This window comes from Trichechus manatus, unplaced genomic scaffold, assembly GCF_000243295.1.
Source record: "Trichechus manatus latirostris isolate Lorelei unplaced genomic scaffold, TriManLat1.0 scaffold00111, whole genome shotgun sequence".
Taxonomy (NCBI): Eukaryota; Metazoa; Chordata; class Mammalia; order Sirenia; family Trichechidae; genus Trichechus; species Trichechus manatus.
This window is the reverse complement of record NW_004444047.1, coordinates 6,575,460-6,585,803: the sequence shown is the minus strand read 5'-3', so window position 1 is coordinate 6,585,803 and position 10,344 is coordinate 6,575,460. Positions and strand designations below refer to the sequence as shown.

Below are 10,344 nucleotides of genomic sequence, written 5' to 3'. Positions count from 1 at the left end.
GCATTCTTCCCAAGTCCCTTGGGTGCTGAGTGGAGGGTGGATGCAGTCCTGTCCTATCTGGGGACATCTCTGGGGGGATCTCTATGTGCTGATTACACTGCACCTTCCCTGTACGGCTGGGCTCCACCAGGCTTCCTGACCAAGCTCCAGCCACCTCCTACCCGACAGAGAGCCCTGGGCGCACACACCCTGCACCGCTGCCTGCTCCGTCTCCATACGCGCGCGACCTTCCTTCTGGCACGCCCCATCTGCTGTCAGAACCGCCTGGTTCTCCCAGCCCCGCGTGGCACGTCTGACTTCGCCTTTCTCTCCCGCCAAGGAGAGTCGACCACCCCCTCCTGTGCGCTACCGCGGCCTGCCCTCGCCTGCAGGGGCAGACGCCACACCTGTTCTAACGGTAAGGGCTGAGTTGGTCTTCCTGCCAGGCTGCGCGTTCCCCAAGGGTGCGGACCACAGCTCATGTGTCTGGTTCTCTGGCTCCGGCATGATGCCTGGCTCGCTGCTGGTCCTGAGTCACTGCCGTCGCCTGAACAAATGACTCTTGCCCGCGCTCATGGGGAACGTGCCTTACACAGGCAAACCAGAGCGCAGGCCGAGAGCCCGGAACCATGTAGCTGTGAGCTCATGGCCAGTAGTGGGCCCACAGGAGGCCAGCGCCTCTCAGGATGAGGGACAGGTGCACATTGCCCTCGGCCAGGCAGCGCTGCCTCCTGAGGTGGTCTCACTGTCCTCCCGGGCCGAGCTGAGCTGACCCTGGCCGACCCTGCGAGCAGGGTGGAGGTCTGCCTGAGAGGCCCCCAGGTGTCTGAGATGGTCCCCTGAGCCCTCCCTAAACTCCAGCCCTTGAAGGGAGCAGGGTCTGCTGTGGGTAGCAAGAACAAGGAGGATTGGGCCCACCGCTAATGAGGCTCTTCCGTTGTGGGTCCAACCCAGCTCTTCCACAAGAGATACCTGTTGCTTTAATGTCCAATGCCCTATGCAACCAGCTGGATGAAGTCCTCTTTCGTTGGGGGCCCTTAGGTGGTGTGGACGTGCAGCTACTCCTGCCCTCCAGTGGGGGTGCATTGCGAGGTCACCCTGAGCGGCAGACTCGGTCCTCAAAGTGCTCTCGGTCTCTCCAGTCTGCCTTAGGTGCCCAGCGTCAGGGGCCGTGTCCCGGGATGTGGGGGCATTCCAGGAGCTGCTGGTGGGAGCGCGGCGGGCAAACGGGCCTTCACTGGGCAGCCGTGCAGTGCCAGAGCCACCGTACCCAGCCCTGCATACAGCAGGCTGCCGGCGCACAGCCTCCGACGGTGCTCATGAAGGGGTTCAGCCGGACGCTCGAGGCTGCTCGCCCTGCCTCAGGTGCACCGTCAGCAGGAAAGGTCACCGCTGTTGGAGTGACGCCCAGAGACTTTCCACAGGAGCCGGCATGCAAGACCCGGCCCACGTCCAGACCCTGAAGCCCAGGTTCTGTCCCACCAATGCCGCTGCCCACTGGCCAGTGCAGCACGAATGGCCTCCATGCAGAGTGTTCCCATCCTTCCCTGGCAGCGGGGACACCGAGTCCCACGCGGTACGTCTCTGATGGGGCCACGCCGTCTCAAAGGCTGTCTCGAGACTGCGGTCACTGTTCACTTCTGACAGTATCTCTGTGCGCAATGATTCCATTTGCAACTATTGTGGAAGAGTTGAACTATTCACTTCAGGGTTTAATCACCCAAACAGCAAATATCTTTTAGAATTATGTTAATGGATGCTATGAATCCCCTGATTCTGAAATTGCTTAAAGAGACTCAGGCTCCTGTGAACCCAATGGGGCCTGAGGAGTGGTTTGTGGCTCCAGGCATCTGGGCAGCAGAGGGTCAGCGCTCTCCTGGTCAACCCTCCTGAGGTTAATACCTACCTCGCACCCTTGCTGGCACGTCTGCCTCGGGCAGCTCACGCCTGGGGGAGCCTGGTTTCCCATCGGGGAACCCTGCTTTAGAAGAATCCATGGGCATCGTTGCCCAGGTCTTCAGCCCAGAGCGCCTTGTGGGGCTCCTGCTTCATTTTCCTCATCACACAGTGGGGCCGAGTAAGGGGGCTGGTGGTGGCTGTTAGGTGCTGTTCAGTAGCCCCCAACTCATGACTACCCCATGTGACAGAGTAGAGCTGCCTCCCTCATAGGGTTTTCTAGGCTGTAATCCTTACGGGAGAAGATCGCCATGCCTTTCTCCTGCGGAGCTGCTGGGTAGGTTCGAAACGCCAACCTTTCAATTAGCAGTCCGACGCTTAACCATTGCACAACCAGGGCTCCTGGATATGAGGGTGACCCGTCTTAAGTCCATGGACTTGGCAAGTCACCTAGTTTAGCTGGCTCCCTGCCCCACCCCAGGGGTCGGCACTCGGACGCCATATTTCCATCATGAGGGCTCACCTCCCACCGGCAAACGTGACATCTTGGACATGGTGTTTACCTCTTTGAACATCAGTTTCTCTTCAGTGGCGATAATAATGCTGCTAAGGATTACTTTAGGGATGACGAGTGATTCATGCTGTGAGGTGCCTTACAGCAGGGTACAGTAATTGGCCCTGTCACAGAGCCCTGTCAACACAGGTGCCTCAGGGCACCCAGAGGCCCCGGCACATAGGAGGCCAGAGAGTGAGCCCCACAGTTCCCCAAGAACCTTCACTCTAGCCTGAGCCCTGGGCACAGCCTCACCGGAAATCCCGAGTCTTAATTGGAGGGAGAGAGGGGTGGGCCAAGGTGGGTGCTCAAAGCTGACACCCTGCTCCTCTCTGCTTACGTATCAGTGTCCTCACAGGAGATGCCCACCCACTGTGCGCGTTACCTGAGAGGATGTTGAGGATCTCGTTGCCCCTGCTGACCAGGTCCGGGGTGGGCGGGACGAAGGCCCTGGTGCTGTGCCGCAGCCGCACCAGGCTCACTCTGGCCATTGGGGGCAGGGACTTCAGCCTCGGGTAATAGAAGGAGTTTGCTGGGTGACTTGGGAAGGAGGACGTTATCTGGGATGAGAAGAAGAGGAGAAGTTGGTGCGGGAACCCCAGAGCCCACCTGCAAGTGCCTGCAGGCTCCCAGGTGCAGGAGCCCCGGGGGCCAGGTCCACAGGGCTGGCAGACCCGAAGCTGGGCCCACCCCAATCCTCAGGCCCACCCTGACACAGTGTCCCACCGGGCGGGCGCACAGACTGCACAGCAGTGATGAGGCTCATCCGCCACGCACCTTCACCTTCTCAGCAGCCCCACGGAATGGGGGCTCCTGGGAACCGAGACCCGTCCAGGGCCGTGACCACCTCAAGACCTGCAGGGGAGGTTGGTGCGAAGCCACTTCCCCGCACTCTTCCCCCAGAACTACCAGTTCCCACTCCCCAGGACCGTGCCCCCCCATACCCGTTCATCAGAGGCGCTAGAAACAGGAGTGTCTTCTGAACCCACAGGCAGATGGCGGAGCGGCCAGAGAGCACTGTTAACAGAGTTGACCAGCTCAGGGTCCTTAGCCCGACGGGCAGTGTCCCCGGCAGTGTGGACACGGCAGGCCTGGTTCACCTTCTCCCTACCCTGCCCTGAGGGTGCAGAGCCAGTGCCCAGGGCAGAGGGGTGCCTCCTCGCCCATGTGCAGTGGATTCTAGGGCGAGGGGTGGTTGGCTGCCCCACTCACCTCAGTCACTGTGTCCTGAGGGATGGTCGCAAAGTTGGGGGAAGAGAAGGTGAAGCCACTGTCTGTGCCGGCATCATAGGGAAACAGGTCCACGGAGACCTGGTCCTTCCAGTGATCACCCTCACAGAGGTCCAGGCTGTCGACACCCACAAACCAGTCGGGGCTGGGCACGATGCGCACCACGAAGGAGACCTGGGGCAGCGCAGACGGATGGCACACTGAGCCGGATGACCACTGGGCAGGGAGGCCGTGCCTCGGCTCTGCCTCACGCCCACCTGGAGGCACCTGAATGAGGTCCCTCCCACCCCCTGGCCCCTGCAGCGCCTCCCCATTCCCACAGCATGAGGCATGACCGTGCCGTCCTCACCAGCGAGTGCCTGGCATGCACCTCCAGCTCGGCAGAGGTCTGCCCCGTGCCTGTGGGGATGGCGGGGGCCGAGAAGACCCCGTGTACACTCTGGATCTTCTCGCCGGCAGCCTCGATCTCCTCCATCAAGGCCCAGGCCTCTCCTCGCTCAGCGAAGTCCCGCAGACCGTTACTGACGTACTCGTTCTTCTTCCACATGCTGTAGTCAGAGCTGTGTGTGGCCCCTAGGGACGACGCAGTGCGGGGAGTGGTCGTCTTAGGAGTGGAGGTCCAGCCAGCCCGCCTCTGGGCAAGCCCTGTGTCCTCCCCTCTCTGAGTGAGCCCTGGTTCCCCACCCCTGCCCTCTGGGTGAGGGCTGCATCCTCCGCTCTTGGTGAGCGCTTCGTTCCCCCTCTGTGGGTGAGGATTGTGTGCCCCCTCTAGGTGAGGGCTATGTTCCAGCCCTGCCCTCTAGGTATGGGCTGCATTCCCCCCTCACCCTCTGGGTGACAGCTGTGTCCCCCTCTCTGGGTGGGCTTCATCCCCCACTCTGGATGAGGACTGCATCCCCCCACCCTCTGGGTGAGGGCTGCGCCCCTCCACCGTTTGAGTGAGGGCTGCGCCCCCCCTTGCCCTCTGAGTGAGGGCTGCGCCCCCCCTTGCCCTCTGAGTGAGGGCTGCGCCCCCCCTGCCCTCTGAGTGACGGTTGCGCCCCCCCTTGCCCTCTGGCTGAGGACTGCTTCCCCCCCACCCCCTCCGTGAGGGCTGCAGGGAGCACTGCCCCTCACCGTGCACGGATGGCGAGATCTTCTGCCGTTCCTCCCTGGGCCCCTTGGCCTGGCTGACTGGCTTTCCCCAAGACCACCCGCCTGCCCCTCACCACATCGCCGGGCCGGGCCCGGGATCACTGGCACACCGTAGGGCTGAGCAAACATTGCTTGCATCGAAGCAAATGGATTGTGAGCGTGCCCTCCAAACTGTGAAGTTCTGTACAGCTGTCAGGGCTGACTGAGTGTGTGTAAGAGAAGGAAGCCGGCTCTGTGACCCTCCCTGTGGGCTCGGGGGCTCTGACGCCCCAGCCTGGGGAGGAAGGGAGTACTCACTTACCCAGCAAGGTAGACCACTGTGCAGGGGGCCGGAACAGGGGGTACTGCTTGGGGAAGGCTGTCTGGCTCCACTTTCCTGTGAAGGTGATGCTATATCTGGCCAAGTGCTGGGCAGTGCAGCTGGGCTCTCCCCCAAGAGGCAGGCCGGCCACGGAGCCCAGCGTCGCCAGGAAGAGGGCCCAGGAGGTGGTAGGAGTCCCCATCGCCTGTGAGCAGAGAGGAAGCCTCACACGCTGGCCCCACCCGTCCCCAGATGCTCCCTACGCACCCAGCCCATGAACCCTCAGGCAGCACAGACTCCAGGAGGATGCCAGGTGGCAGGTTGGGGCGAGGTGCTCTGAGGACACCCCAATGCGCCCTCATTCCCCTCGGTGCGCCCCACAGCTCTCCTCACCCCAGACACTTTGCATCAGGCTAGCGAACGGCTCTGCACGAACAGAAAGGATCCCTGGCACACTGTGGCTGCGAGGACAAGAATGCCACCTCCTTTGCCAAGGACCACGGTTACAGTCACACTCGGCATCTCCAGGGGGTGGTCTCAAGGAGTTACACGTGGCTCTGTGCCCCGCTGCTGAGGCTGCAAACCGCACAGATTGCTGGCTGCACGGCAACCTCGGAGCAAAGCGGGCAGCGCGCTGTCCCCAAGGACTCCAGAGTAAAGCTTGGCGGTGGCCACTTCCCGGCTGGGGTTCCTTCCCTCTGGGGTGTTGCAGGTTTCTGATCTGGAGGGGCCCGCTCTGGTTCTGTGTGTCTTGGGGGCAGAGGTGCACGCAGTACTCACCAGGCAGGAGCCGCGGAGCTGGCCAGTGGTGGAGCTGGTTGGGAGCAGGAGCCCTGAGCCTCTTATTTCTGCCCGGAACGAGGGTGGCGCCCACCCGTGAGGCTTCGGCTCCTCCTGCCACCACACTCCGACACTCAGCTCCTGAGAGGGGCAGGAGGCTGGGGAAAAGGCTCTTGAACCAGCGGCCCCCGGCCCAGAGTGGATCCCGCAGGAGCTGACTTGGCCTCCCCCTGTCCGAAGCACTCCTCCGGCTCCTCTGGAAGACTGCTGAGCTCAGGGCCTCCTCCAGAGTGGAGCTCACTCCCCTCCCTCTGCTCCAGCCGGCCGCACCCCTTCCTTTGTCTTCCCTTCCCGTCCTCCCCGCCCTCCCTCCCACCCTCTGCCTTGCGCCTCTCCTCTCCCGTTTTCACAGAGTCCCCTCGTGGGACGACTGAGCTCCTCTGTGCTCCTGGACCATATGTGGGCCAGGCCTCTGGGCACAGTCTCTGAATTAAAGCCAGGTGTCACACCTTTCTGGGCAGGGTATGACCTGAATGGCCAGCCTATTCACGGCCTGATGTTGGCTGAAGTATTGGATGTGGGCTGGGACTACTGCCAGGGGTTACTGGCTGGGGGCATCTCTGGCCTTTGGGGCTCCGGGTTTCAGCCAGCCAGTCAAACACAGCCACCTCTATCCCACCACAGTCTGTCACCTCTACAGGAGCAGCCGTGCCAGCCACACTGCCCTAGACGCCATCCTGAAGCCAACCTCCCTCCCCCTTTTTTGGATAGAACCACGTCTGAGGCGATGAGTTCAGGGAGTCAGCGAAGAGCCCAAGAAAGGACACTCGTCCTCACTTTTACCCATACCAGGCTTCAGCTGGCTGCGGGGTGGCAGGTCTGTGGACCAGGGACAGGCAGTGCACAGACCGCCCGCCCCAACAAGCCTGAGCCCTCTGCTGCAGGGCCCTGGGAAGAAAGGGCTGGTTGGGGTCCCAGTGCCTTTCCCCTCCCGTAGGCAGAGTTAGCAGGATGGCTGGCATGTGGAAAGTCATTGCCAACATGTTCTGAAGCTTATCACCGCTCAATGTCAGGAAAATATTTATAGAATTCGTCGTCACGGAATCTCTGAAATGGGAAGGGCAGTAGACCGTCTTGCTCAGTAGTGCTCAGCCCTCATCAGAAGCGCCCAGGGAGCTTTTTTTTTTTTTAATTTTTTTTTTATTGTACTGTAGGTGAAGGTTTACAGAACAAATAGTTTCTCATTAAACAGTCAGTACACATATTGTTTTATGACATTGGTTAACAACCCCATGACATGTCAACACTCTCCCTTCTCAATCTTGGAGGACACTTTTTTCTTTTTGGTGAAATATACCTAGCCAAAGATACACCATTTCAAAAATGTCTACATGTACAATTCAGTGACATTGATTACATTCTTCCAGTTGTGCTGCTATTCTCACTAGCCTTTTCCAAATTATTCCATCACCATTGTCTTCAACTCACTGTCCCCTAGGCTTCCCATCAAATGTTTTGAGTTGCTGCTGTCAATTTGATCTCACAAAGATAATTCTTTTTTTTTTTTGTACTTTAGATGAAGGTTTACAGAACAAAATAGTTTCTCATTAAACAGTTAGGACACATATTGCCCTATGACAATGGTTAACAACTCCACGACTATCCTTTTTCAACCTTGGGTTCCCTATTACCAGCTTTCTTGTCTCCTCCTGGCTTCTAGTCCTTGTCCCTGTACTGCTGTGCCTCACTAGTCCCATTTTGTTTTATGGGGCTGTCTAACACTTGGCTGAACGGTGAACCTTGGGAGTGACTTCATTACTGAGCTAAAAGGGTGTCCGGGGGCCATACTCTCGGGGTTTCTCCAATCTCTGTCAGGCCAGTAAATCTGGTCTTTTTTGTGTGTGTTAGAATTTTGTTCTACATCCTTCTCCAGCTCTATCCAGGACCATCTGTTGTGATCCCGGTGAGAGCAGTCAGTGGTGGGAGCTGGGCACCATCTAGGTGTACTGGACTCAGTCTGGTGGAGGCCGTGGTAGCTGTGGTCCATTAGTCCCCAGGGAGCTTTTAAGCTCAAAAATACACACACACATTCTCATTTTGGAACCATGTTAATGTTTCTTATGTTTAAAAAGAGATCGGAAGTAAATAGAACCAACAACGATGGGATACAAACCAAACCAATCCACCGAACCTGTATTCCAGATCAGTAACACAACCATGCAGAAGTTAGCTATGCATGCAGAATTTAGACTCTGTCCTCAGGCTAAGACAAACAGGAACTCTAGATCAGTAGTTTTCGAACTTTTTGACCTCAGGACCCCTTTATGCTCTTAAAAGTCACTGAAGACCCCAAAGAATTTTTGTTTATTTGCATTAGAGCTATCAATACTTACTACATTAGAAATCATGATGTTTAGAATACTTACTGATTTGCTTAAAATAACAAAAGTAAACCTATTACATGTTAACATAAACTGTATAAATATTTTAAGAAAAATAACTATATTTCCCAAAATAAAAAACCTTAGCGAGACCCGTGGCATTGTTTGACATTTTTGCAAATCTCCTTAATGTCTAGCTTAATAGAAGAACCAGCTGGGTTCTGGTATCCACTTCTGCACGTAGTCTGATAAACTATGCTGTCTTAGTTGAAGTCTGTGAAGAAAGGCCAGCCTCACCCAGATATGTAGTTGGAAAAGGGAGGAGTACTTTAATAGCATTTCCAAACTACCTATGAATATGCCGGGTGAGTGAAAAAGGTAAGAGATGTCATGGTGTTATTATGATAATAGTTTTGACCTCACGGACCCTGAAAGTGCCTCGGGGACTTGCAGGCAGCCCTAGAGCACAGCTGTTGCTCTAAACAAATAATCAACTCTAGTTGTTGAGGGAGCCCTGCTGGCACAGCGGTTAAGGGTTTGGCTGCTAACGGAAAGGTCGGCTGTTCAAATCCACCAGCTGCTCTGTGGATGAAAGATGTGGCAGCCTGCTTCTATAAAGATTACAGCCTTGGAAACTCTATGAGGCAGTTCTACTGTGTCCTATAGGGTCTTTATGAGTCAGAATTGACGGGATGGGTTTTTTTTTTTTCTTTTCTTTTTTTAAGTCATTCTTGTGAGCCGCTGTGGAGTCCTAACTCTTGGCCACCCCACACACAATGGAATGCTGCCCGGTCCTGCATCATCCCCACAATCGGTTGCAGATCAAACCTTTATGACCCATAGAGTTTTCATTGGCTGCTTTTTGGAAGTAGATCACCAGGCCTTTCTTCTTGGTTCATCTTAGTCTGGAAGCTCTACTGATACCTGTTCAGCATCATAGCAACATGCAAGCCTCCACTGACAGATGGGTGGTGGCTGCATATGAGGTGGATTGGCTGGGAATCAAACCCGGGTCTCTTGCTTGCAAAGAGAATCCTCCCACGGACCCACGTAATGCCTCACTAAACTCTAACTAGTGACTTCTTTTCCACACAGGCACTGGTAGCAATTCTGCTGCTACTCTCTGTGTATTCTGTCGTTGTTAGGAACTGTTAGCCTGCAACTCATAGTGACTAGATGTATAGCAGAATGAAACGGTGGCCTGTCCTGTGTCATCCTCACAATCTTTGCTATGTTTGAGCCCATTGTTACAGCCGATGTGTCAATCCATCTCATTGAGAGTCTTCCTCTTTTTCGCTGACCCTCTACTTTACCAAACATGATGTCTTTCTCCAGGGACTGGTCCCTCCTGATAATATGCCCAAAGTATGTGAGATGAAGTCACGCCATCCTCGCTTCTAAGAAGCATTCTGGCGGTACTTCTTCCTAGACAGACTTGTTACTTCTTCTGTTAGTCCACAGAATATTCCGTATTCTTTGCCAGCACCGTAATTCAAATACATCAGTTCTTCGGGCTTCCTTATTCATGCTCCAGCTTTGTATGCATATGAAGTGATTGAAAACACCATGGCTTGGGTCAGGTACACCTTCTAGGACTAAGAATATACAGGTATTGTGGCTAATGGGAGCCAAGTTTCTCACTGTTGAAGAAGAGGGTTACAGACGAGGAAAGGGAGCAGACTGGAACAAGCTCTGTGGCTCTGGAGAGGAACTGGAGATACCAGCGTGAACCTGTGCTTTCTAAGTGAGGGTGTGCACCTGTGTGTGTACATGTGAGTGTGTACTCCATCTATTTCTTAGCTTTGTCCACTGAGAGGGCCTAGAGGCAGTGACACCACAGTAGCAGTGAGCACACCAGTGCCCAGACCTTGATCTCTAATACCATTCTCCAGTGAAAGGAACCAGGCGCCTTGGACACAGTGATGATCCAAAGTTGGAGGAGGGAGAGTAAGAGGAGAGCCTGGAAGGCCTTCTTGTCCAGGAAAGTAAGGAAGTGCACTGGGCTCCCTTTGCTCAGGGGCAATAAGTTCTCACCCAGTGTCCGGGGCCAGTGGTGGCCTCAGAGCTCGCTCCACTCTACAGGAGTCTGA

General features: G+C 56.0%; 1 protein-coding gene across 1 annotated transcript in view; it reads right to left on the bottom strand.

Moving 5' to 3' along the window:
• Positions 1-10,344, bottom strand: part of SPON2 (spondin 2) — a 33,870-nt gene that overhangs the window by 2,489 nt on the left and 21,037 nt on the right. The window contains exons 4-8 of the mRNA XM_012557613.1: positions 6,770-6,821; positions 5,094-5,264; positions 4,008-4,231; positions 3,641-3,832; positions 2,814-2,988 (exon numbers count right to left, since the gene is read on the bottom strand). Coding sequence (XP_012413067.1) covers positions 2,814-2,988; positions 3,641-3,832; positions 4,008-4,231; positions 5,094-5,264; positions 6,770-6,821 — 814 coding nt within the window. The remainder of the gene's footprint in view (positions 1-2,813; positions 2,989-3,640; positions 3,833-4,007; positions 4,232-5,093; positions 5,265-6,769; positions 6,822-10,344) is intronic.